This window comes from Primulina eburnea, chromosome 2, assembly GCF_022965805.1.
Source record: "Primulina eburnea isolate SZY01 chromosome 2, ASM2296580v1, whole genome shotgun sequence".
Classification (NCBI taxonomy): Eukaryota; Viridiplantae; Streptophyta; class Magnoliopsida; order Lamiales; family Gesneriaceae; genus Primulina; species Primulina eburnea.
This window is the reverse complement of record NC_133102.1, coordinates 8855562-8867825: the sequence shown is the minus strand read 5'-3', so window position 1 is coordinate 8867825 and position 12264 is coordinate 8855562. Positions and strand designations below refer to the sequence as shown.

Here is a 12264-nt window from a genome sequence, read left to right as displayed (position 1 = left end):
TCCTAATTACAGATAGAGCAGGAACCATCCTCAGGACTTGGTATTAGGTAACTCATCTGATCCAGTGAAAACCAGAAATCAGATGTTGAATATATTTATTCATTCTGCTTTTATATCGCAATTGGAACCAAAGAAAAGTGAAGAAGCTCTAGATGATCCTAGTTGGATCATTGCTATGCAAGAAGAGTTTAATCAGTTTATACATAATAATGTCTGGACATTAGTTCCAACACCATCTTCAAAATCTATTATAGGTACCAAGTGGGTATACCAAAAAAAACTGAACAAAGACAGTTTAGTTGTGTGCAATAAAGCTAGACTAGTCACAAAAGGATACAGACAAGAGGAATGAATAGATTATGACGAGACTTATGCTTCAGTATCTCGACTAGAAGCAATCAAGATATTCCTAGCCTATGCATCCTACAAAAACTTCAAAGTGTACCAGATGGATGTCAAAAGCGTATTTATGAACGGTCAGTTGCAAGAAGAGGTATATATAGAACAACCTCCAGGTGTTGTTAATCACTTACTCCCTAATCATGTTTATCATTTGAACAAAAAGCTTCATGTAGTCTAAAACAAGCTCATCGAGCTTGTTTTAGACCATATAAAGCTTTTTGTTCAAATGATAAACATGATTAGGGAGTAAGTGATTAACAACACCTGAAGGAGCTTGGTATGAGACCCTAAAAAAATTCTTGATTGATAATGATTTTACAATATGAACATTTGACAAAAATTTGTTCAAATTTACCAAGAAAGTGCATTCATTAATTCTTCAAATTTATGTTGATGATATCATATTTGGGTCAACTAACCTCAAATTATGTGATAATTTTGCTAAGCTAATGCAGGAAAAATTCGAGATGAGCATGATGGGTGAATTGACATTCTTCTTAGGCTAGCAAGTGAAGCAACTGGAGAGTGATATCTTTTACCAGTCAGACCAAATACGCGAAGGAATTGCTGAAGAAGTTTGGCATGAAAACATGTTCAGCTGCATCCACTCCCATGAGTTTATCAGTTAAACTAGATAAATATGAAGGGAGAATATCAATTTCAGGCTAATCCTAAACAATCTCATTTCACATATATTGAAATATCTAAAGACACACGGAATGAGGGCTTATGGTATGCTAAGAACTCATATTTCCATTTAGTTGGTTATTCAGATTCAGACTTTGCAAGATTTAAGCTTGATCGAAAAAGTATAAGTGGATCATGTCAGTTTCTAGGAGACAGACTGATCACATGGTTCAGCAAAAGCAGACATCTATCACCACTTCCACAACTGAAGCTTAGAATTTAGCTGTTGGAAGTTGTTGTGCTCAAATGCTATGGATTCAGGAATAACTGAAAAATTATGGAGTAATAGCTAAAGAGTCACTGATGTTCTATGACAACACCAGCTTCATTGTGATTACCTACAATCCAGTTTTTCACTTCAGAACCAAACACATTGATGTCAAACATCATTTCATTAGAGATCATGCTATCAAAAGGGACATCAGATTGGAATATATCTCAACAGAACAACAAACATCTGATATCATCACCAAGACATTACCAGAGACTAAGTTTTCTTACTTTAGAATATCTTAGGGCTTATTGATTTATCTTAAATGCTTAATTTAAGGGTAATATTGAATTTCAGTAAGTCAAATGATAAGACAACAGTCAGTTGTTCATAAACTGAACTGATTCAGTTTCGAACTAATCAGTTGGTATCTGAATAAACTGATCTTATCCCATATGTTGATCAAACTTTAATTTGTTTTTAAGTTCCTTAATTGAAATACTGACCAAGTACAAATTATCAAATTTAAAACGTATTTCAATTTTCATCTAACTGCTCAAACCAGTTACTAAATTTAAATGAACAATGGTTAAATTTCTTACTTATTTGGTCAAAACCTTTCACAGACTACCACATGTCCAAAATTTGAATGGTCACGAGATGTAAATAGAAACCGCTTCTCAGGAGTGTCTCAAAATTTCCAAAGCTTATAACTTTCGTATTTTCAGAGCAAATCGCATGCGTTCTTCTCTATTTTCAGCTATATTCATTCAATTGACATCTCAGACACCTACTTATCTCTCCAATGTTGTTGCAATCGATTTTCGCACATTCTGAAAAATCAGTTCGCAGCCTTTTCGAAAAGATCGAAGCATCTGGGCTTCGTATCTTCCTAGGGTTAGTGACCCAAGAAATCTACATTGCTGAGATTATCTCTATCTATGAATCTAGCTCAGTCACTGATGACGAGAAGATTCAAATGAAGGTTAATGACCACGTTCTGATCGTGGATGAAGAATTTTTCAGGAGCTTGTTTCAGCTCCTAACTGAAGGCCTCACGAGTTTCTCAGATTTTTTTCTTGTTAGATGCAGACCACTCTGTCTGCAACTGAGGAAAATATCAAATGTCTGACCATAAGAAAGAACTAAAGCCAGAATACCACCAACTTCAAAGTCAGGTTCCTTTGCTGCTCTAACTCTCGAGAAATTTCAAGTTATGACTGAAACTGTCAAGGGGATACAGGTGAACTGGTCGTCCATCCTCTTTACAATCCTAAAGAACATGGTGCAAACCTGAAATCAGTCCAAAGACTTTGCACTTCAGCTTAGCAGACTTGTTGAGGACTCAGGGATACTTCCAGCATCCTCCTTCTCAGTTATCAAGTACAAGATCTTCACAGCCGCCAAATTTAAGCCAAAGAAAGAAAGGTTAATAAATTAGTAGCTAAAGTAAATAAAACTGAAAAGATCAAATCAGCTGCTGCCCCTACGTCCAAAAAAAAATGATCTTATCTACCAGTGATTCAGAGAAAACCCTTTTTCCTATTGTGTTGAAGTAACCAAGGTCGCAGAAGACCAAGCCAATAGCTACTCCTGGAGCTCTTCTTGAGCTCAGATTGTTGCCATCAGGAGCTGATCAACCTCTTCCAACTGTTCCAATTCAATTTGTTCAACCAGTTGCCCTACCTAAACAGAAGAGTACAAATGACTACCCTTCCACAATCATTTTTGAATTTGGAGAGAGCCGAAACTATAAGCAATCCCTGCTCCTCTCACAACAGTTGTCCGCCCCACAATTCTACCTCCGGCATGCTCAAAAATTATAATCATCAGAGAATCGGTGGACACAACTGGTTCAGCACTGGACTTGCTTCATTCCCTAACTGATCCAAAGTTCAATTCAAAGATGATTGAGGAACCAAGACCCAGAAATGCCATTCAAATGCAAATAGATCTTGTTGTGCAAGCTATCAACGAGAATGCCGAGCTGAAGCTGGAACATTACGATGAATGGGTGAACTTCAGAACAGTCACTCTTGCAATGAAGATAAAGAAGAAGAAAGTTCTGGAAAAGTTCATTTCTCTAGAATCAGCTGTCATGAAAGCTGTCAAAGCCACCACAGTTTCCCAAGCCATGGAGAGAAAATCATACTTATTTGATCGTATGTGAATCAAGAGGTTGGCTATGGTGACAACTTAACTGAAATCAAAATATGATTCAGCGGCTCTTACTACCTATGAAGACATAGCAGTGTTTCAACAACTGAACTTTGATCTCCTCTCTCTTCATATGAAAGTGAAGAATTGGGAGATGAGACATCAATTACTTGTTCCAGTATAGACCAGCAGTTCAAGATCAGTTGAGGAAGAAATTCCATCTGAGTCAGCTGTGGAGGACGTCCCAACTGAAATAGCAGAGGAGCAGCTGATGGATCCAGCTTAAACAGAGTAGTTCTAGTTCAACCGGTTGAACTGGTTTTAGAAGTCCATCCACCACTCTCCACCGATGAACAACCCTCATCTTCTGCAGCATTGATTATCCTCCCAGTCTCTGAACCTACAACGCATCTGTCTACATATACTTAAGAAAATCTGACATTGGCAAATGTAGATGATTGGTGTGTTGTCATTGTGCCACCAAACTTAATTCCTTCTCTTTAAATAAAACTAATGTAATGGTGAGCAGGGTCGAATCCACAGGGAACGGGGGATAATTCATTTCGAGTTAAATGCAAATAAATGGGGGATTTTGGAATATGAATTTAATAAAATATTAAACTAAATTTATCCAAAAAAGGAAAACCATAAATTTAAATTATAATTAATCAACTAGCATAAAGTGAAGAATTTAATACGAGAAAGATCTGATTCAAGGGAGTTCTACTATTTAATCATATCACTGTTCATCGGCAAATAAACAATTCATTCAAGTTGTTCCGAGCAATTGACCTTAGAATTATAGGGATAGCCGCTAAAATTCTTGTGTTTTCCTAAATTAATTGACGGAACCCAGCATCCAGTCAAAACTTATTAATAATTAACAAGGCACGATAGCGTTCCATATTAATTAAAGATAGCATTTTCATTTTGTGAAACAGTTAATCCCTAAAATCTAACAACCGAGATAGCTGCAATTGATAGATCGAGTTTCGTTGATTTATTTAGATTAAATATATTATGATAGCACAACACATCTAATCTATGCTACTCGTGTACCAATCATTCATGACAATTACGGATCACCAAATTCATGGTTAGCAGTAGAAAATCATATATCGAATTAAATTTTTAGATTAATCGATATTCATATAATTAAATCATAAATCGACAAATACTTGGAATAACAAGAATATTAAATTTAAGAACGAATACCTCACAGTGATAAATTAAACAGTAAAAACAACCCTTAATTCAGAATAAAACTTAGCCTAAAGTGTGGAGAGAATCGGAAAAAATCCTTGAGCCCTTTTTTCCTTGTTCTTCACGTGAGTTGTGGTGATTGGTTGGAGAGTGAATTCTTGCTGCCGCCTTCTTTTGAACGTGAATAATAGGCTTTGGGTCTGAATTATTTAAGCTAAAAAAGGCCCACTAATCTTAATTAACCCTAAATCTTAAAATATAAAATAATATATATTACCTTATCTAGCTTCCCTCCTAGAATTTCCACTAAATCAGACACCATAATTAATTCTTTCAAATCTTGCATAATCTTCAAAAAATCAGATTTTTCCCTTTTGGAAATTTTTGGCAGCTGAAGCATCATCACAAGGCGTGGCCACGCCTTGTTCCAGGACCTCATCTGGTTGGGTCATTCTCTTTCAAAACTCTATCTTGAAAACTTCAAATGTGATAAACATCACCTTTTTAACTCAAATTTGCTCCAAGACCGTAAAAGTTCATCCTACAATAAATTACACAAAAATGTGTCAATTAAACATATCGGAGGTTGAAATAATGGAAAATATGAAAATAAAAATACTAACTATTATGAGCCTATCAATGATCAGCTGCAATCAGTTGCTGAGGATATTCGAATGGAATACAAAGACGATTCAGTTGTCAATGAATTGTTAAACCTACTGAAGATCAAGACATGATATCAATGACCAAGGCGGAAGTTCAAATTGAAGTTGTTCAGTTACCAACTGAAAAAAATTTTACTCCCTCGGTCCCGGAACCTTCAACAGCACCTGAATTGCCATCAATCAACCAGCTGTTTCCTGAGACTTTATTTAAGTCAGAAGCAATTCTTCAGATGTTTGCTGCTCAGACAATATCTAAAGCATCTAGCTCTACAACTGATCAACAAGATCACCCTCCCAGTCAGTTCAAGATGAAACAATAGAAGAACTTGTAGCTAATATTGACCAAGACGTTGCCCCACGTCGGCTTGCTGTTGTGGAATTCTCTCATAAAGGAAAAGGGAAAGAAAACATACCTACCGAAACATTATCCCGAAATTGCCTCTAGGAGCTGATATTATGTTGGAAACCATCATTTCAGAACTGAACAATCTTGGTTCACATATGAGCCAGATAAAATCTACTCAGCTGCTGCATTATTTATGTCTGTACACCTTAAAAAAACATACAATGAAGGACTTGAAGAAGCTGACCAAGGATGGAGTTGTTCTTTTTGACTCAATTGAAACATTAAAAGAGAATCAGTTACACTTCCTACTTTACTCTCCTCCCAAGAACAAATCAACAACCAGATTGATTTTGTTCATACAAGTCTATCTAAGAAGATTGACATAATGCAGAATCAGCTGGCTGAGTATCTGCTCAAGTTAGTTCAGCATTCCTCCTCTTCACAAGACTAGCGGGTGTTGACAAAAAAAGGGGGAAGAACAGAAGACAGAGGTAGCAGGAGCAAGCAGCAAGAAGAGAACTATACCAGACAAGTCAACTGATAAAGGAACAACTGAGACAAAGTCCAAGAGATAAACTATTTGTCCTAAGTCAGTTGATTAGTCTGAAGAAGGCTTATCTTATTTTCTGTTTTTAAATGTTTGTATGAATTTGTACTTACCTCTTTCAAAATATATAAACTTGTTATTGCTGAAAATGTATCTACGAATTTGTACATACTTTATCTAAAATCGATTTTGTTCTGTTCAATCAGTACATGACATCCAAGTTTTGTCAAACATCGAAAAGGGGAAAATTGTTGGAATATTATAATTTTCAGAGTTTGACAAATAAATCAAGAATAAAATTGAAGAATCTAACTAACAATCATGTAATCATAACTGAAGACCTCATTCTAGACTGAATTGGAAAAACCTTATTGAAGATATCCGGATGAATTGGGTCAGCAAAAGTTGGGGCGATCAACCGGATGATGATGTAAGGTTTAAGGAAAATGAGTAAGGTAAGGATGGATCTTGTGAGAAAAAATATATCTCTGTAACTATGGGGCTTCTACCGTGACATGCAAACAATGAAATGAACTCGTGAATGGACGTCGGATGAGTGTCCAACGTATTCACTCTGATGCTTAAATCAGCAGGTGAAGAAGAAAGTAAGGATGGATGTATATACGTGAGTCTTTTAGAATTAAGAATTCCAGAATCTGTAAATGAGAAATATACCTTCTATTTATTAGAGGATATCTCATCATTACCTTGTATTCAGTGTCCACCTGCAAAGTAGGGTAAGGCGGCTGCCCATATCTTGCACTTCTGATGGCTTCTTTAACACACCAAACCCATGTTGTTCTGACAGATAAGATAGCCCATACTGATACACTCAAGTGTGGTGCGCTTCTCGAGGCAACCCGGGTAGAAAGTTCCCGGGAGTTTTTATGAGAGCCCGGGCTCCTGATTTCCCGGGGAGAAAATATCTCGAGCATCTCCATTCCCGGCTGCTAAAGAAAGTACTCTCATATTGACTCTGATTTGGGTTTTTCATTTAGTATTCCGGGTCATGATGTGATCCGAGCTCTTATGAGGGTATCGCCACCCATCCCTTAAATAGTCGGACTAGAGTCTTGCTCGTTGTCCCGATCAATCATGAATGGGCTTCCTTAGAAAGATTATCCACTCCAAATTTATAAAAGCATCGGGGGCTTCAAATATCCCAGAGATGGGATGAGGTGCCGGGAGCTTCAATTTCCCAGACTATAGATAAGATGTCGGGGCCTCATGACTCCCAGACTATAAATATTTTGTCGTTTAGTATTCTCGAGCAGTCATGATGATATCATGATGACGCATGCCCTAGAATTCCAACGGTCCGGATCGTTTCACATTTCGAAGTAATAATGAGCCTAACGCCTCGATCATCGTGCATGTCCTTTCACATGCCTGCACAATTTCCTAGATGCATCCTGACCGTCCAATCTACCTTTAGATCAACGATTGAGATCATACCCCACTCCACCTATATAAAACCAAACACCACATTCATTTGTCATTTTCTGCAAATTTGAACTTAAAAATTTCTCTCCTCTCGCCTCTCTCCTCTCTCCTCTCTCTTTAGCACAACACTTCCCCAACTAAGGTGATCTTCAACCACTACAACCTCTCCGCTTGCACAACAACCACCTCTTCTCCTAAACTCGTAAGTTTCCTTTTTTTCTCTATAATGTCGGATTCTACTTCTGATGCAAATGCGCGAGGCTCATCTGCCTATGAGTCCACCGCGCTGCGCTCTGATTCATCTCATTCTCCTCCCTCCCCCCTCCCCGGTCGTCTTCCTGTCCATACTTAAAAAAAAAACAGAAAGCCCACAAGTCAAAACCCTCTTTTTCAAAACCTTCTTCTTCTAGCCCTTCCCGAGTTCTTCCTACCACCTCCGGATCGAGAGCAGGCGGATGCCCGGTTATAAAAATTGGAACTCTCTGAAAAAGAGCAAGGGTAAAGGCAAAACCCGAGTTTCTTTCCCCCTCAATCAAAAACCCCAGGAGTCCGTTGGTTCACCGCAACACACTATGCTCGGGGGCGGACGAGGAACTTAGGACTCTGAGCTCTATCCCTTCGTCTTTTAAAATTTTAGTACCCGGTCCCTCTGATAGGGCCGATAGCCTCCCTCCTGGCTTTACTACTTTCTTCCGGTACCAAGTTAGAAATGGCCTCCGGTTTCCTATCCCTCTTCTACATCAAGGTTGCCAAGTTTTTTGGTGTGCCTATTAACCAACTCCACCTCAATTCCTTCCGCATTATTACATCGGCCTACATTCTTTTCAAAATGAACAATCTCCTCATCAACCCCTCGTCCTTCACTATTTCTTTGTTTGCAGACTGGTAGATAATTCATTCTCCCAGTCTGCCCGCTTAAATTCTCGGTTCCTTGATGATATCCCTTCTTCCCAGAGGGGTGTAAAGGCCAATTCTTTTTCATTCAACTCCTGGGTCCCCTTCCTTGCTTGACGGGTTTCTTCCTTCCCTTCCCCTGCAACCAACCCTACCCAAAGCCTACAAATTTGAGGACCCTTTCCTCAGGAGCCAAAATCTTGCGGAGGGCCGTAAATACTCCTCCTCCATCCTCATATCAGATGAAAACTTAGTTGCCTATGGGTTGACTGCCCGGGCTGAAGACCCGACTGACCGGATAATCGACCAAGTGGGTGGCTCAAGCGCTCAACCCGGTAATTCTATTTCTCCCGGTCTCGCACACTAATTGTTAATAACTGCGTATCTTCTCTTATTTCTGCAGATAATACTAAAATACAAGAGGAATTTGCTAGGAAGAGGGTGGCCGAGAAGGCAGCCAAGGAGAAGATGATGGCAGCTCAGCGAACAGCTACCGAGAAGAAATGACAAGCCGAGGAGGAGGCGGCCTGACAGACTGAATCTGTTCGGGCAAATACTCAACAAGAAAGGAGGCGTCTCGAGCTAACTCCCAGGAAGACTCTGTGACCACGTTTCTCTTCAGCAAAAGAAGCGAAAGACTGCAACAAGCCCGGAACTGATCTTACTGGAAAGCAACATGGAGGGAGACCAGGGCACCTCCCAAACCACTCGATCTACCCCTCTTTCCACACAAGACCAACCACGGCAAGATCTGCTTCAACCTGGCCAAACGACCCGAGCCAGCATCTTCTTGGAGGGAGTTACTCCAACAAGCGTCCACCTCCTTAAGCAGATGTTGATTCCTGTGGAGGATGCCTTTTTGAAGAGCTCCGGGCCGACCGCCAAATTTTTCGATGGTTCAAACCGGCTCCTATCCGTTAGCATTCCTTCTCTTCTCTCTCTTCTTTTCTTTTTCAACTAACTCATTTTAATCAGGGTGTTCAAATGCTGTTGGCAGCCTCTGAAGAGGTGCAGCCTTTGTAAAGAATCATCAAGCCCGGTTTGCTCGAGAGCTTCATGAGCAGGTTCAAGGAGAACTTGTACGGGCTCAAACTGCCCATGAAGAAGAGGTAGTCGGCCTTCGTGCTTCCTTGGACAAGGCCAACCAGCAGCTGGAGAAGGCCAGGGACAATTTTTATGAAGGCCTCATCCGGGAGGAGACTTTGCAGGGTACTGTATCTGACTTGGAGTCGAGAAATAATTCTTTATCCAAATAGGTAGAGGTACAACAAACTCGAGCGGGGAGAGCTGAAAATGCCTTGGACTTGGTTGAGTATAATAAAGATAAGTGGCAGGCTTCCTGAATTCAAAGCGGCTGTTGAAGATAAGTCTTATGACGACTTCAAGGTTGGTTTTGAAAAATTCCAGGAGCAGTTTGAGGAGGAGGGCCTTCTTCCTACTGATATGGAGGATTTCTCGGATATTGATAAAGCCATCGACTCCCTTCCCAAGGACGATGCAGCTAATGCGAAGGCCGAGAATACTCCAGAGGGGGAAGCCGGGGAGCAATATGCTTCTATAGACTTAGAATAGGATTGTAGTTTTCCTTTCATGCTTTTTTATCAATGTAATATCTAGCCTTCGGGCTTCTTGTTAATGAAATTTTTCTTTTTCCTTCATACGCAGTGTTTCATTCATTTTTTATTGCTTTCCATATACCCTACTTTTTGAAATACTCTCACTCCTTGTAAATAAGAAATCACAAAACTTCTAAGTGTTGTAAACGAACCGGGACTCTTATCAAGTATCCAGGATGTTGAACCTTGAACTTTCATAAACATCTAATAAAAGCTCAAGGTGTAGACCTAATAAGACAAGGTACAGAGCCCGGGTTGTTTGAATAACCAGAGTGCAGAACCCTGGGCCAAATATCATGTCCTGGAACTTGAAAATAGTCGAGGTGTGGTGCCCCGAGCCAGGGTGTAGTGCCCAGGGCTTATTAATAACCAAGGTACGGAGCCTTGGGCCGTGGATCATGTCCCGGGACTTAGGAATAATCGAGATGTGGTGCCCCGAGCCAGGGTGTAGTGCTCTGGGCTTATTAAATAACCAAGTTATGGAGCCTTGGGCTGGTGATCATATTCCGGGACTTGAGAATGGTCGAGGTGTGGTACCCCAAGCCAGGGTTTAGTGCCCTGGGCTTATTAAATAACCAAGGTACGGAGCCTTGGGCCAGGGATCATATTTAGGGACTTGGGAATGGTTGAGGTGTGGTGCCCCGAGCCAGGGAGTGACCTGGGCTTATTAATTACCAAGGGCTTTGTACCTCCGGGGTTTAGATATCACTTTTATGTGCTTTTCGAACAAAACATTCATTATATCTTCAAGAAATTACATCTTTAAAAAAAATACTTCTTTCAATGAAATACATTCCAAGCTCTTTTGAGAGAACGTCCTTGGGCATCTTTTAAATAATAAGCTCCCGAGCTAACATACCGGGTTATTTTAAAAGGCTCTTCCCACCGAGCTTCCAATTTTCCCACATCCCCAGCTGGATTGAATTTCTTCATGACCAGATATCCTATTTGAAAGTCTCGGATTCAGACTCTCTTGTTATGATTTCATAACCCGACCTAGGTAAGCTTCTATTCGAATCAGAGCCTGCTCTCTCTTCTCTTCTACCAAATCCAATTCTATTGCCTGGCTTTGAGTATTATCACCCGGGTAAGATTCTACCCGTGGCAGAAGTTTGTCCGATTTAAACTGGAAGAACTGCTTCAAAACCATACACCATATTAAAATGAATATTTTGAGTAGGTGCTCGAGGAGTAGTTCTATATGCCCAGAGAACAATGGGCAATTCTTCCACCCAGTCTTTTCCTTTGCCTTGCAGACTGGTTTTCAATGCTTGCACAATAATTCTGTTGAGCACCTCTGTTTGACCATTGTCTTGAGGATAACCAACAGACTTGAAAGACTGGGTAATTTTCATTTCTTGGCACCAAGCGGTGATCTCCTTTCCCTGAAACTGCCTCCCATTGTGTGAGATTAGTCTTCTGGAGACTCCAAACCGGCACACGATATTCTTCCACAGGAAATTCAAAACCTCTTGCTCAGTAATTCTTTCCTGGGGCTCGGCTTCCACCCAATTAGAAAAATAATCACCAGCCACTAGCAGAAATTTCTTCTGAGCTCGGACAATTGGAAAGGGACCCACAATATCCATGCCCCACTGATCAAAGGGAGAATGCCCAGATAAGCTTCATAGGAATGGCCTGGTTGTGCTGAAAATTTGAGTGATGGTGACACCCTTCACAAGCCCGAACCACTCGGGCAGAGTCCTGGCTAATAGTTGGCCACCAGAATCCAGCAAGCATTGCTTTCCGGGCCAATGATACTTCTCCAAGATGTTCACTGCAACACCCTCATGAATTTCCCAAAGGACATAACCCACCTCCCTGCAGATAAAAACTTTAATAGAGGTCCCTGAAATGATCTCCTGTACAAGACATTATTTAAGAGAACAAACTTGGGAGCTTGTCTCTTTATCTTCTGAGCTTGAGCTTTGTATTTAGGTAATTCATTGCTTACAATGAATTTGGTCAGGGGTGTCATCCAAGAATCCTCTGGTGCTGGTAATGTTACTTCTTCCATGGAGAAGATTAACCGAGAAACATTCAATACTTCCCGGGTGCTAACTTCTGATAAAGTTTGCCAAAGCATCTGCCTC

The 12264-nt window shown here is 40.2% G+C and overlaps 1 protein-coding gene across 1 annotated transcript; it reads right to left on the bottom strand.

Moving 5' to 3' along the window:
• Nucleotides 1-11292: 11292 nt before the first annotated feature.
• Nucleotides 11293-11760, bottom strand: LOC140824085 (uncharacterized). Its single transcript, XM_073185682.1, has one exon. It carries the CDS (start codon nt 11758-11760, stop codon nt 11293-11295), a length of 468 nt encoding a protein of 155 aa, XP_073041783.1.
• Between the last annotated feature and the right edge of the window lie 504 nt (nt 11761-12264).

Coding starts and splice junctions, on each gene's coding strand:
- LOC140824085 (XM_073185682.1), bottom strand. CDS start 11,760: ATGGATATTGTGGGTCCCTTTCCAATTGTCCGAGCTCAGAAGAAATTT.